We start from the raw sequence: 14,384 nt of genomic DNA on the forward strand, positions 1-14,384 counted from the left end.
CAGTTTTAATTTGCCCAGTGAAAGCCATCAGAACTCATTCCTAAAACTTCCATGCAACCCAAGGGTAAAAAGGACGTCAAAAGAGACATGCCAATTCGCACCTGGCCGCAGCACACCTAGGAGGGACGAGCCCTGGTCACTCGCCTCTGGGGAAGCCTGACAGCCGGAAACAAAAAGCCTGGCCAACGTCAGGCCGGGATCGCGGGGATCCAGACAACTCAGCATTCTACGTTCACTCGGTGTCTGCCCACTGAGATCCCAGCTGATCTCCACTCGTGCAACGCCGGGTCCGCAGGGGCGGTGACTCGGGCTTCGGGAGGAGAACTGCAAATGCGGCCCGATTTCCACGCCCGCGCCTCCTCCCCGGCCCGCAGCCCCGCGGCCCCTCCCCGACCCGCAGCCCCGCGCCGCTTCCCGTGACGAACCCCGCGCCGCCTCCCCGGCTCGCAGCCCCGCAGCCCCGCAGCCCCGCAGCCCCGAGCCGCTTCCCTGTCCGACCTCCGAGCCCCCTTCCCCGCCCGCAGCCCCGCGCCGCCTCCCCGGGCCCAGCCCCTCGCCTCCTCCCAGGCCCGCAGCCCCTCCGTCCCGCCTCTCACTGCACTCGGGCGGTCCCATCGGGGCGGCGGCAGCACGGGTTACGCTCCTGACAGATGTCGGCGGAGCACCATCTCCAGACAGCCGTCACCGGCCGGGGGAACGCCGGCTCCAAGCCTCCTCAGGCTTGAAGCGACCGGCTGCGGACGCCGGGCGCTCCGAAACGCTGACTTCCGCTCCCAGCCACCGCGGACCAATCAGAGCGCGCCCTTTCGCCACTTCCGATTCGAAGGCAAAGGGAACGTCGGGCGGAAGAGGCTCCCGGAACAGACCGGAAGAGGCGGGCCTGGAGGCTTGGTGCTGTTCCCGGCCTCGTGGAGGCGGAGGTGAGTCCTAGGTGTGCGGGTGCCCCTGCTTTGGGGTCGGGGCAAGGTTCGGGTGGGAGGCAACGGACGGAACTCGAAGACATCTGCAAGTTGTCCCTAAGTGGGGAGAAGCCGGGTGACACAGCCAGGCCGGCGCGCGACCCCGGGGCTGGCGCGTGCGCGGTGCAGCGGCCCCGCAGGACCCTTAGATGTGGTGATAAGGCCCGGCATAGCCGCCCTGAACCCTTGCAGTAAAACAGGAAGAAGAGTATTCACCTCCTTTGTTATTGAGGGGTATATTTTGTACACCTGTGTTTCTGATGTGCGGGGCACTTTTCTCAGAGCATGTGTTCACGTTTCATTCACACTATCTTGGCTCCTCTTGTTAAGCGTTACTGCTACGGTGTTTTTAGCTAATGAGGTAAAGTTAGCACAGAGTTTGGAGCTTGAATAGCCTGGAAACTTGTGTGTGTGAGACAGGTTTAGGAAACAAGATTTCCAAAACATAGCTACTGACATGTTAAATGTGAACCTAAAAGGTATTCAAGTGGGTGTGTCCAGTAAGTATTTGGAATTCTAACTATTGTAGAGGTAGAGATACTAAGGATCACAGTTTGAAGCTAGTCAGGGCAGAAAAATCCTAGATACTCCCATAACTAACAATAATTTGCAAAACAGCCAGTCTGAAAACATGGCTCCAATAGTAGCCACTGTTCACCCCAAAATTACTTCTTTTAACCATTCTTATTTAATCTTATTGTTTCTCTGAAGTAGGATCTCCTTATCTCGTTCCAGAACTTTTAGATATGTTGTCACTGGGTTATTAGCTTGTGTGTGTGCTGGTACTGGGGCTTGAACCTCAAGGCCTCCTATTACATTTATTTATTTAGCCAGTCCTGGGCTTGGGCTCAGGGCCTGAGCACTGTCCTTGGGTTTTCTCAAAGTTAGAGCTTTACCACTTGAGCCACAGCACCATTTCTGGCTTTTTTCTGTATGTGGTTCCGAGGAATAGAACTCGGGTCTTCATGTGGGCTAGGCAAACATTCTACCACTAGGTCAAACTCTAGGCCCAAGGCCTCTATTCTTGCTTGACATTTTCTGCTCAAGAATGACTCTCTACCACTTGACCACACCTCTACTTCCAGTATTTTGCTGGTTTGTTGAAAATAAAAGTCTCACGGACTTTTTTGTCTGGCTATGAGGCTCTGAATTGACACTGTAGTACTAACAGCAACAAAATAGACAAAGTAAGCCAGGTGCTGGTGGCTTATGCCTGTAATCTTAGCTACTTAGGCTGATCTGAGGATCATGGTTCTACTGTTCAAAGCCAGCCCAGGCAGGAAAGCTTTGTGTGACTCTTAGCTCCAGTCAGAACAAGCTGGAAGTGGTTCTGTGGCTCAAGAGGTAGAATGCTAGCTTTGAGCAAAAGCAGCTCAGGGACAGTGCCTAGGCCCAGGAACTGAAAAAAAAAAAATTAGTATAGTTAAATCAAACAAATGTAAAAGTTGACAACATTAAAATTTCCCAAGAATTCTGTGTTCTTTTGTTTGATAAGTTTACACTAGTTGTAAAGGGGGGAATTTCATTGTTACATTTCTGTCATGTGTTTACAATGTATTCCAATCTGTTTCACTCCATTATCACCCTCTCTATCCCTTTCCTGAAACAGTTTCATTGTTAATAGTCTCATAGACTTTGGGTGAATAAGTGACCCATGCCAGGTTGTTGGGGTGAGGCAGTTTCCTAAAGTGTCCATTAAGTCCTATAGCTGACTTGGATGGTCTGGAGTTTGAAAACCTCTCCAACTAGAAGGCAAATGCCATAAGAATTGTATCTTGTGACTATTTAATAGTGTCTATTAATAGTGCCTATTTAGTGCACAGTGACTTCTCCACTGGTCACTATTCTAATCCTAGGCTATCAGTCTTAGTGTCAGGATTTGATGGCATATAAATGGACAGAAGCTTCAATAAAATGTTTGTTCATGATGTCAACATGTCCTAAACAACCTAAAGCTTGAAGCATGAGGGATTACATTTTAAGTCAACAGTGACTTTAAAAAATAGCTATATCCAGATATTTTAGTGGATGATCTATCCAGAGTAAACTAAAGGTCAAGATTCTTCAAGTTTTAACTACCTATAAGACAGTTTGAATTTATTAGTCTAGCCAAACCAAGGTACCTGAGAACTGATATCTTCCTTTGTATCCGCAGATTGCCTCATCTGAGGTAACAGACGTCCCACCATGGGGCTTACTAAGCAGTACCTGCGCTATGTGTCAAGTGCAGTCTTTGGCCTGATCGGCAGTCAGAAGGGTAACATTGTTTTTGTGACACTTCGTGGAGAGAAGGGACGCTATGTGGCTGTGCCAGCCTGCGAACATGTTTTTATCTGGGACTTAAGGAAAGGCGAGAAGGTAAGTCAGAAGTTAGTAGGGTTGGTATTTACTGAAAGGCTTAAGTGGGACAATTCTAATTTACTTTGCACGTTTGCGTGTGTACTGACCTATCTTTCCTTTGAGTCTAGGGGACCAAGCATTCAATTCTGTTGTATTCACTCACCACCAAATTCTGAAAAGGAGTTTACATCTCAGATTTTTTTTTTAAGTTCTTCAACTTATTACCATAAACCAGCTTTTTCTTTAATCAGACATTTAGAGGGAATATTGCTGTAATAGAGCAATATAATGATGAAGCCAAAGGTTATATAACTAGGCTTTAGGCTTTCTACTTCTGCTGAAAAATGTAGATATTTTAAACTTACCTATTCATTATATGACTCCAGAAAGGTTATTACATTTTTGCCTGTTAACCTGGAGTCTCTTGGATAAAACCACTATAGTACGCTAGTACGCTAGTATTGCTCAAATTTCTTAAGCCAGGAGAGGCTTGTAAACTCTTTATTGACAATCACTTAATATAAAGCCCAAATTAAAGATATACTGATTTCATGGCTTGGGTAATTTTTTACATTTATTATGCCACGGTAGAGGTTTTGAGGAAATAATTCTCCCATTTTCTGAGCATTTCATTGCCTACTGCAAACTGAGTTCTTATACTAAATAACATGACATGATATAGATTGTTACTGTTATTCACAGGAGTGATTTGGAATTAGTCATGTTCTCCATTTTACAGAATGTTCCTAATTTTTCCACTCCACACTTTTCCCTTGATAACGTGTAACTTCCCTATGTTGTTTCTGAATTTTATGATTACAGATCCTCATCCTTCAGGGGCTGAAACAGGAAGTCACTTGCTTGTGTCCCTCCCCAGATGGGCTGCATTTAGCTGTCGGCTATGAGGATGGCTCCATCAGAATCTTCAGTCTCCTCAGTGGGGAAGGGAATGTGACCTTCAATGGACACAAAGCAGCTGTCACTACTCTGAAGTATGATCAATTAGGAGGGAGACTGGCTTCTGGGTCTAAGGTGAGACTTGAGAACAAGAGCCTGGACTTCATGCGTTAAAAGAGTGTAAGGCTTATGCTTACACCGGTACACATAGAATGTTGGGTGAAACTTTGGACTCTTCCTGCTTCAAAATAGTATCTAGTATACAGAGAGTAGAAAAATAGTAAAGAAATTGGTGTGAAAATAACCTAGGTCTTCGTGAGTGTTATGTACTTCTGCACTCACACAGATGTAACAGGAACAATGTAGAACAAAATGTCTGCTGATTACCCACCAAGCGGTGGGATTCATTTTGATGTTCTGTATGCTTTACAGATTTTCTATGAGGACTTTGTATTGCTCTTGTAATTATTAAATCCTGCTTGGCCCCTTTGGCTTACACCTATAATTTTAGCTTTCCTGGGAGAGTTAAGATTAGGATGACTGTAGTTCAAGGCGAGCCTCAGCAGAAAAGTTCATGAGATTCCTTCCCAACCAATAGCTGGGTGCAGTAGCATGGACCTGCCATCTCAGCTATATGGCAGACTGAGACTAGGGGCCTCATTGTTCTAGGCTAGACAAGTCTGTGAGACTCCATCTCTGTGTAAGAGGCTGGGCACAGTGGCATATACTTATCATCCCAGCTATAATGGGAAGTCTAAAAATAGGAGGATCACAGTCTAGGCATGCACCTGGAAGGGAAGTAAAAATAACCAGTGCACAAAAGGACTGGAGATGTGACTGGTGGAACATCTGCCTGTCATTTATAAAGCACCAAGTTCAAACCTCTAGCCATTAATATAGAAAAGAATGAGAATTTTGTAGTAAAGAAAATAATTGATTCTCTGCATTATTTCTTTCCTTTAGGATACAGATGTTATTGTGTGGGATGTGATCAATGAGAGTGGCTTGTATCGCCTCAAGGGACACAAGGACGCCATCACACAAGCATTGTTCCTACGAGAAAAGAATCTGCTAGTTACCAGGTAAAGAATCAATGGGTTCATTTCCAGTTAGCTTCTTGGTAAATTCTCTAGCGTTCTGAAGAGGAACTTGCTTTATTGTTTACTGCAGTTCTCTCTAGGACCATGCCCACATGTGAGCCTTCTCTTTTCTGTCCTGCCTACATGTATTGAAGAGTTATCCAGAGTTACACCACTTAAAATTCTCTTTTGCTCATTTGTCATTCATAATTCTGATAGTAGCTTTTCATATTCCTTCACCTTTTACTACACTGTTTATGGAGGGAGAGTTGTCTGTCTGAAAGGCAGGTATGAATACTAGTGGTTCAGTATGCCTGTTGAACCTGCCTTTGGAGGGAAGATGTCCTTTACAGGCCTGAACAGAGGGAAGGAAAGAAGGAAACATCATAAGATTCACCCAAATGCAGCAAGTTCTAAGAAAGCTGAGACCCTCAGGTTTTCTAGGTAGTATTTAGAGGAACCGTTGCAGTGGCTCAGGAAATGTTGTGAAAACTCATTGCTGACCCCAGAAATGGATTTGTTCTTGTGGGGTAGAATGCAGGTAACTGGTATATCCTGTTCATGTAACACATATTCTGTGAGAGAATGACTTTAGTTCTGATGGAAAGTGTGTATGTTACAAGTTGGGAAATATAGTGGAAAAAATAACATTGTGAAATAGGACCAATGGGATGGGTGTATGTGTGTACATGCATGTGCTGGTACTGTGGCTTGAACTCAGGGCCTTGAGCTTTCTCACTTGGCCTTTTTCATTTAAGGCTGGCACTCTATCACTTAGGCCATACCTCTACTCCTAGATTTTTGGTGGTTAAATTGGAGATGAGACTCTCAGATTTGATTGCCTAGGCTGGCTTCAACCTGAAATTCTCAGAACTTAGTCTCCTGAGTAGCTAGGATTATAAGCTGGAGGCAGTGATAACTGGCTGTGGGATGGATTTTTGTATGCTACTTTTTTGTGTTTGTTGTTATTTGGGGTTTTTTTTGTTTTTGTTTTTTTGCCAGTCCTGGGGCTTGAATTCAGGGCTTGGGCACTGTCCTTGAGCTTTCTCAAGGCTAATGTTCTACCACTTGAGGCACAGTACTACCAGCTTTTTCTGTCTATGTGTTACCGAGGAATTGAGCCCAGGGCTTCATGCAGCTAGGCAAGCACTCTACCACTAGGCCATACTCCAGACCCCAGTGCCATGTTTTGTTTTGTTTCTAGTTAGATCATGAGGGTTATTTTATTAACTATCTGTCAGTGAATGAGGTAGAACAATAGAAGAAAGGACTGTATTGGAACCAGTTCAAGAAAGATTTTGAGAGGTTAGTTTTGATTTTTCAGAGAACACTGAGCTCATAAATGTAAGAACTAGACATTCTCTGATTTGTATTGAATGGAATGTAGGACCAGCAATGGGCAGAGACCAGATGAGAAACACTAAAGCCAGGACCTGGGACTGAAGTTCAGGCTCTCCTATAGAAATCTGGAAGTAGTCTAGATTTTAAAGACGACAAAGGATCATTTTCAGAACACAGGTTTCAGTGGTGTGGGAGCAGGGATGTTTAAGGTACTTGTGTGTGAAGCAGGCTGAGAGAATGTCAGTGCTGTGGTAATGGACCTATTGGGAAGACATGATGGATCACATTTTCTGTGCTTTAGTGCTTGGAATTGAAGATCATCTTTGTGCTTATAGGTGATATATCTGGTTTCTTGCATAAGAATAATCACATGGATCTAGCTATTCAGGAGGCTGAGATCTACGGATTACAGTTCGAAGCCAACACAGGCAGAAAAACTCTTTGAGACTGTTATCTCCAATTAGCCACACAAAAGCAGGAAGTGGTGCTGTGGCTCAAGTGGTAGAGTGCTAGCCTTAAGCAAAAGAGTTCAGGAACAGGTTCAAGCCTTACAACCAACAACAGCATGAAAGAATAACATGGAAAGTTAATATCTTTGCTTTTCAGAAGAAAGATCAGGTGGAATTGGAGCTTTAGATATTGTTATGCCTCATCATCTTTTTGCGCCCTTGATTTCCCTGTGAGTTCAGAGACTCAACCTAATAGTTTTTCCTTCTTGACTTCTTTTTAGTGGGAAAGATACCATGGTGAAATGGTGGGACCTTGATAACCAGCACTGCTTCAAAACAATGGTTGGCCACCGAACTGAGGTATGGGTTAGGGTCATGAGCCCAGGAAAAGAATCGCAAGGCAACAAAGGAAAGATTGTGTTCTTCCTTGGTCTTTGTTGACTTTTTGTCCTTACTGATAATAATCATCATTTACTGTCTTGAGAGGTAATGAGATTGGTTTTGTATAAGCAGTGCCAGCCATTGGAGCAAGCCTTCTGGTATTTACTAGAACTTAGCATGGTGGCAGTATTGCACATCTATAATTGCAGTACTGGGGTGACTAAGACAGGAGGATCTTGAGTTCAAGGCCATTCCGCAGCAAGAGCATCTGAAATAAAGAAAAATAGCTTTTGATAGTTACAAATCTGTGAGTGCCAGCATTGTAAAATAAGTGTCCACCCCTGATTGCAGAGATGTGTACTTTGTTCTAGTGACATGGAAGTGGCAAATTGTGGATCTGAAGGTTACTTGCGCATAGACCTAATTCACTCAAGTTCAGGGAATATTTTATGTACCTTGTGCTAAATTACATGGTGCTTCTTTTAAAGTCACACTTTGAAAAGCATAATACCTGTAATCCATGAGGAGGAAGAGTGTACTTTGACTGGATTGGCAATGATTTTGTTACTTTTACTATCCACTTTGTAACTCTAGAGGCTGTAAATTTATACAATAGAGCTTCATGGGCATTTTTTATTTGCTACAGAGTGATTACAATTAGGGGTTCTGGAGAACAGCCATTTTCTAAACTGGACAATAAAAGGTTAGAAATTCCTAGCATAACATAAGCAACAATTCAACAGAATGTCAAAACAATTGCACTAAAGTATACTTAACCCTTTTGGACTGTCACATTGTACTGCTTGGAATCTGGTTAAATATCATAGTATGTGAATCTTTGTGTACCATAGGTGTGGGGATTAGTTCTGGTGTCAGAAGAGAAGCGACTAATCACTGGAGCTGCAGACAGTGAGCTGAGAGCTTGGGACTTATCCTATCTGCAGGAGGTAATTACTTTCCATGTTGTAGGCCAATGTCATCAACTTACTGAATTTGGAATCAGATGTAATTACTGAGAATTTTACATAGTTTCTTGTATGCTCATTGCCTGTGTATATTTGAGCTAAGAAGAGTAGATTTTTAGTTTACAACTTCTGGTAATATTTAACTTATTGCATTAGTAACCTGATAACCTTAGGTCTTTGAATACCCATAGGTGGATTTCTCAGTATTAACATTTGTATTTTTAAAATTTTATTTGCTTACAAACATATGTATTCTTGGAAGACTATATTTGCTTCTCAAAAAATTTGTGTGGGAGAAAAATTAGGGACCATGGACTGGAGTTAGATATATAACATTGTATTCAGTAGCCACTTTGATGGGTTCCTTACATAAGGATTGAGCTTTGCTGTATTTAAGGAGAAAATGCAACCTGTATTTCAGTACCTGTAAAAATCTTTGCCGCTAGAATTTCAGCTGGGTGGGTGGCTCATGCCTGTAACCCTAGCTACCCAGGTGGCTGAGATCTGAGGATCGTGCTTCAAAGCCAGCCTGGGCACTAAAGACCATGAGACTCTTATCTCCAGTTAACCACTAAAAAACCAGAAGTACTGTGGCTCAAGTGAAGGGAGGTAACCTTGAGCTGAAGAGTTCAGTGACAGTGCCCAGGCCCAGAGTGCAAGCCCCACGACAAGCGAGAGAGAGAGAGAGAGACAGAGAGAGAGACAGAGAGGGGGGGGAGAAAGAGTGAGCGAGGTTCTAGTGGTTCATGCCTGTAATCCTAGCTACTCAGGTTGATGTCTGTGGTTGTGGTTTGAAACCAGCTGAGGCAGGAAAGTCTTTGAGACTTATTTTTAATTAACTACAAGAAAACCAGAAGTGGAGCTGTGGACCAAAAAAAAAAAAAAAAATGAAAGTTGAAGAATGGGTCTTTATTTTACATTGTTGTTTTACTCAGTAGTCCTTTTTTGAATGTATGTGCTGGTACTGGGACTTGAACTCAGGGCCAGCTTCTTGCTTTCCTATAGTTCTTTCACTCAAGGCTGGTGCTATATCCCTGGAGCCACACTTCCACTTTATACTATACAAAGTTATTAATATATAACAAATGTTTTGTTGTATATGACCCAGTCCATTTTAAATAAATTTTGACACCCTATCTAAAGAAATTTGGCCGGATGTGGTGGCTTAACGCCTGTAATCTTAGCTACTCAGGAGGCTGAGATCTGAGGATCAAGGAAGGTTCAAAGCCAGCTCGGGCACAAAAGGACCTGAGGCTCTTATTTTCAATTAACCTCTAGAAAATGGAAAATGGGGCTTGGCTCAAGGGTGGGGCAGTAGCCTTGAGCTGAAAAGCTCAGGGACAGCGCCCAGGCCTAGTTCAAGCCATATGACCCACCAAAAAAAAGAAAGAAAAATTTGATCAAGAAAGACCACTGAGCTTGTAATTCTAACTACCCATGAGGCTGACATCTGAGGATTGCAGTTTGAAGTCAGCCTGGGCAGAAAGTTCAAGGGTTTGTTTGTTTGTTCGCTGGTCTTGGGGCTTATAGGCTATATTCCTAAGCCTCCCTGTGCCTAGGGCTATATAGCTCTACCATTTGAACCACAGCACCATTTGTGGCTTTTTCTCAGTCGTTCATTGGAGATAAGAACCTCACAGATTTTCCTGTCCAGCTGTCTTTGAAACATGATCCTCAGATCTCAGCCTCTTGAGTAGCTAGGATTATAGGTGTGAGCCACTGGTGGCTGCTGTAGACTCTTTATTTTTAATCAATAAAAGGCCAGAAGTGGTGTTGCACCTCAAGTGATAGAGCACTAGCCTTATACGAAAAAGCTAAAGGACAATATCCACACACCAACTTAAAGTCCCAATATTGACCAAAACAAACAAAACACAGCTGATCACGCTGTTAGTGACCCTTGGAAAGGTTTTTGAGTCATCCTGGTTAAAATCACCTCCTGGAACTCCAGTCTAACTTTTCTTTTCCATTTTTTAACAAAACAGATTGAAGACCCAGAAGAGCCAAATCCCAAGAAAATCAAAGAATCTTCTCCGAGAGCGCAGGAGAGACCTGAAGCCAAGGGTGGAGACCCTGAGATGGATGGAGCCCCCGAGGCAGATGAAACTCCTGAGGATGTAAGTCGGTTTTGTTTTCACCTTCACTGTGCAGCAGGAAAAGTGAGAGCTGCAGTTGTTTGCATCTGCCATCCTTTGTCAGCAAAATTTTGTAGAAATGTGTCTTTTCAGAGGTTTAGCACAACTTCCTGTCCTCTTGCTTTCTCTACAGCGCATTCTTTCATGCAAAAAAGCTGGCTCCATAATGCGGCAAGGAAGGGACAGAGTTGTCAACCTTGCAGTCGACAAGACAGGCAGGATTCTTGCTTGCCACGTGAGTATGGGTTTAGGAGAAAATGACGAGACTGAGTGGTTCTTCTATCCTGTTGAAATGGATTTTTCCTTTTGTAATGTTAATATTTTATTGTGATACAATGGATTAGTAATTTCTAGCTTTCATTAACCAAACAATGAAAGTTGTTGCTTTTATTCTTCAAGCAAGCATTTATGAAACACTAGCATATCCAGCCAGGTGAAACAGCACACACATCCAATTTAGTCTTCACAGCAGTGCTGTAAAGCGACATTGTCACTTCAGAGGTGGGACAGACCTAGGAAGATGAAGTAGTAATACAGTGCTGCTATGCATTGCTCACTGAACGTAGTAAGCTAAGTTATAACACCTTTTTGCCTTTCCAGGGAACCGACTCTGTGCTAGAACTGTTTTGTGTACTTTCCAAAGAAGAAGTTCAGAAGAAAATGGATAAGAAGCTGAAGAAAGCTAGGAAGAAAGCAAAGTATGTCTAATTAATATGTATTAGTAATAAAATATCCTGAGGAAACCATGTATTCATGAGAAAAACTGGTTGCTTGAAGGAAATATTTACTGTCCAAAGCTAGACAAGAATTTGTGACCAACCAAGTTGTATTTATTAATCCATTCAGGCAGCATTGGGATTTGAACTCAGGTCTTTGTTCGCTAAACAAGTACTCTACTCCCTAAGCCACAGTTCCTGCCCCAACTTTAAAATATTTGCTTCTGAGAGCCATTCTACTCTCAGAAGTTAGCAATGAATTCTTTATTAAAGAATTTATTAACATTGATTTTTACATCATATTTCAAATGACGTGTTTAACAAACAAGTATTTAAGAAGGGAATTATACAATCATTGGCACTTAGATTTTAGAACATAATTAAAATTAAGCTGAGGGTTTGTATGTCATAGATACATATTAATCTATATAATAAAACATGTTTATAGAGTCTTAAATTTTTATGTCTATGTAGTTAGGTTTATATTTCCAATACCATGTCCATAATATTGGGTACCTGAGTAAGCAATGAATTCCTTTTTTTTTTTTTTTGCCAGTCCTGGGCTTGAGCTCAGGGCCTGAGCACTGTCCTTGGACTTTCTCAAGGCTAGAGCTCTACCACTTGAACCTCAGCACCACTTCCAGCTTTTTTCTATGTATGTGGTACCGAGGAATCGAACCCAGGTCTTCATGCATGCTAGGCAAGCACTTTAACCACTGGGCCAAACTCCCGGCCCTGAATTCCTTTTTTTTTTGCCAGTCCTGGGCCTTGAACTCAGGCCCTGGGCACTGTCCTTGGGCTTTCTCAAGGCTAGAGCTCTACCACTTGAGCCACAGCACCATTTCTGGCTTTTTTGTATGTTTGTGGTACCGAGGAATCAAATCCGGGTCTTTGTGCAGGCTAGGCAAGCACTCTGTCACTAGGCTAAACTCCCGACCCAAGCAATAAGTTCTTTTTTTTCTTTTTTCTTATTAAAGAATTTATTAACATTGATTTTTTACATCATATTTCAAATGACATGTTTAACAAACAAGTAGCAATGAATTCTTAATAGCAGCAACCTATAAGGAATGGAGCTGGTTATGTGGTGGTACCTGAAAAGAAGATTGGACATTTATATAATTGAGGTTGGAGGACAGTATAATCCTGAAATAAGTGACTGTGACTGCTTGTTAAATGTTAGCATTAGTGCATTTGACATGGTTGGGTTAAGTTCAGATTAGTAAGGGTTTTAGTTTTGTTTTTAAACAAAATTCTAAAGTTAGAAAGTTTTATCAGAATGTTTCATTGAATAATTTGAATTAGTGATTTTTTTTTTCTGTCTAGATTAAGTTCTTCCCAAGGGGAGGAAGAGGAGGAGGACCTTGAAGTCAATGTTGAAATGACTCTTCAAGATGAAATCCAGCGAGTGACTAATATCAAAGCTTCTTCTAAAATCAAGTGTGTAGAATATAGTATCTGTAGTCATTATTGATTACTAAGCTGTGGCTGGGCCTGGCGGAACACACCTAGAATCCTGACTGCTTGGGAGATCAGAAGGCGCCAGCATGGGAAAAATTGTTAGTGAGATCTTGTCTCAAAGAATAAATTGGTTGTTGTTCCTGCAAGGTATAGGTAGAAGTGTGAGTGATCCTAAATAAAAAGAAAATAAAGCAGAGGGCTAAAGGCATAGCCCAGTTAGTAGTGTCAATGCCAAGCAGGTATAAGGCTCTGAGTTTGACTCTAGGGCTGAGGAAGGCACCTGCACTTCACATTTGTAATCCTAGCTACTAAGGAGGCTGAGATCCAAGAATTGAGGTTCAAAGCCAACCAGGGCAGAAAAATCCCCAAGAAACTCCTACTTCCAGATAACCAGTGAAAAGTTCTGAAAGTAGCTGGGCACCAGTGTTTCACACCAGAGGCTGAGATCTAAGGTTTTGGTTCAAAGCCAGCCCAACAGAAAAGTTCCTGTGAGATTTACCTCCAAGTAATAACTCAGAAACTGGAAGTGTAACTGAGGTTCAAAGTGGTAGGGTGCTAGACTTGAGTAAAAGAGCTCAGAGACAATGCCCAGTCGCTGAGTTTAAGCCCCACAACTGACAAAAGAAATGTTCTGAAAGTGGAGGTGTGGCTTAAATGGTAGAAGCTGAATGATACTGCAAGGTTTTGAGTTCCTTGGCATAAGCAAAATAAAAACATCCTCCCCTAGGATGGCCAAAACAAATAAGCAGGTATATAATAAAGTTTGCTACTCTGTTTGCAACTGCGTACATGGATTGTATCTGAGGACAGCAGCTGAGACTTTGGGGCTGCCTTCTGCTCCTGCTCCTGCTGCTTCGCTTGTACCCTCCATTTATTTTGGTCGTAGGTCTTGAACTCTGGGCCTCAGTGCTGCCCCTGAGCTCTTCAGCTCAAGGCTACCGTCCTACCCCTGGAGCCACAGTGCCACTTTGGGTTTTCTAGCAGTCAGTCAGAGATAAGAGTCTCACAGACTTCAGTGGCTTTGAACCTTGATCCTCAGATCTCAGCCTCCTGAGTAGCTAGGGTTACAGGCATGGCAACATTTAGTTATTCCTGAACTGTTCTTGCTGCCAACTTCAAAAAAAAAAGTGTATTCTGTGTTCAGAAAGGATTTAAAATCATTTAAAAAAAATACACAAAACCAAGCCATATATGTGAACCAAGATATGAGCCCAGTTATTTTGATTTAAATGATGTTCTTGGCTACTGTGCAGTACTCGGCACTCTTGTTTGTGAATTCTTTACACATGTTGCAGCTTACTGTAGATTGATGACGTGAAACCTTTCCCCTAGAAATGTTGACCGTGAGTGAAACTCCGTAGTGGAACTTTGCTGATGGTTTTCCCACTGCAGGTCCTTCGACTTCATTTACTCTCCTCAAGGAGAGTTAAAGGTGGTGTTCCTGCTCCAGAACAACCTGATTGAGTTGTACACACTGCACACGTCCCTGGCTGCTCCCCAGCCATCCAGAACCAGCAGGGTGGTCACCGGGGGTCACCGCAGCGACGTGCGGACTCTGTCCTTCAGCTCTGATAGCACCGCTGTGCTGTCAGCAGCAGCTGAGTCTGTTAAGATCTGGAACAGGTTTGTAATCTCCAGGGAGGTTGGTCCAGTGGAATTTC

At 42.9% G+C, this 14,384-nt stretch overlaps 2 protein-coding genes across 3 annotated transcripts in view; one reads left to right on the plus strand and one right to left on the minus strand.

Moving 5' to 3' along the window:
- Nucleotides 1-749, minus strand: part of Gdap2 (ganglioside induced differentiation associated protein 2) — a 36,514-nt gene extending 35,765 nt beyond the window's left edge. The window contains exons 1-2 of one of the 2 annotated variants that reach the window (XM_090334100.1): nucleotides 597-749; nucleotides 102-310 (exon numbers count right to left, since the gene is read on the minus strand). The gene's annotated coding sequence lies outside the window, so the exon portion shown is untranslated. The remainder of the gene's footprint in view (nucleotides 1-101; nucleotides 311-596) is intronic. The other variant, XM_090334101.1, reaches the window with a different exon arrangement.
- A 124-nt stretch (nucleotides 750-873) lies between these two features.
- The window catches only part of Wdr3 (WD repeat domain 3), a 28,485-nt gene continuing 14,974 nt past the window's right edge, over nucleotides 874-14,384 (plus strand). Inside the window, exons 1-11 of the mRNA XM_090334107.1 lie at nucleotides 874-920; nucleotides 3,115-3,317; nucleotides 4,122-4,331; nucleotides 5,160-5,278; nucleotides 7,347-7,425; nucleotides 8,298-8,393; nucleotides 10,397-10,528; nucleotides 10,680-10,781; nucleotides 11,147-11,244; nucleotides 12,589-12,702; nucleotides 14,116-14,346. Of these exons, the coding sequence (XP_090190233.1) occupies nucleotides 3,147-3,317; nucleotides 4,122-4,331; nucleotides 5,160-5,278; nucleotides 7,347-7,425; nucleotides 8,298-8,393; nucleotides 10,397-10,528; nucleotides 10,680-10,781; nucleotides 11,147-11,244; nucleotides 12,589-12,702; nucleotides 14,116-14,346 (1,352 nt within the window). The 5' untranslated portion in view covers nucleotides 874-920; nucleotides 3,115-3,146. The remainder of the gene's footprint in view (nucleotides 921-3,114; nucleotides 3,318-4,121; nucleotides 4,332-5,159; nucleotides 5,279-7,346; nucleotides 7,426-8,297; nucleotides 8,394-10,396; nucleotides 10,529-10,679; nucleotides 10,782-11,146; nucleotides 11,245-12,588; nucleotides 12,703-14,115; nucleotides 14,347-14,384) is intronic.

This window comes from Megascapheus bottae, chromosome 6, assembly GCF_031878675.1.
Source record: "Megascapheus bottae isolate mThoBot1 chromosome 6, mThoBot2.hap1, whole genome shotgun sequence".
NCBI lineage: Eukaryota > Metazoa > Chordata > Mammalia > Rodentia > Geomyidae > Megascapheus > Megascapheus bottae.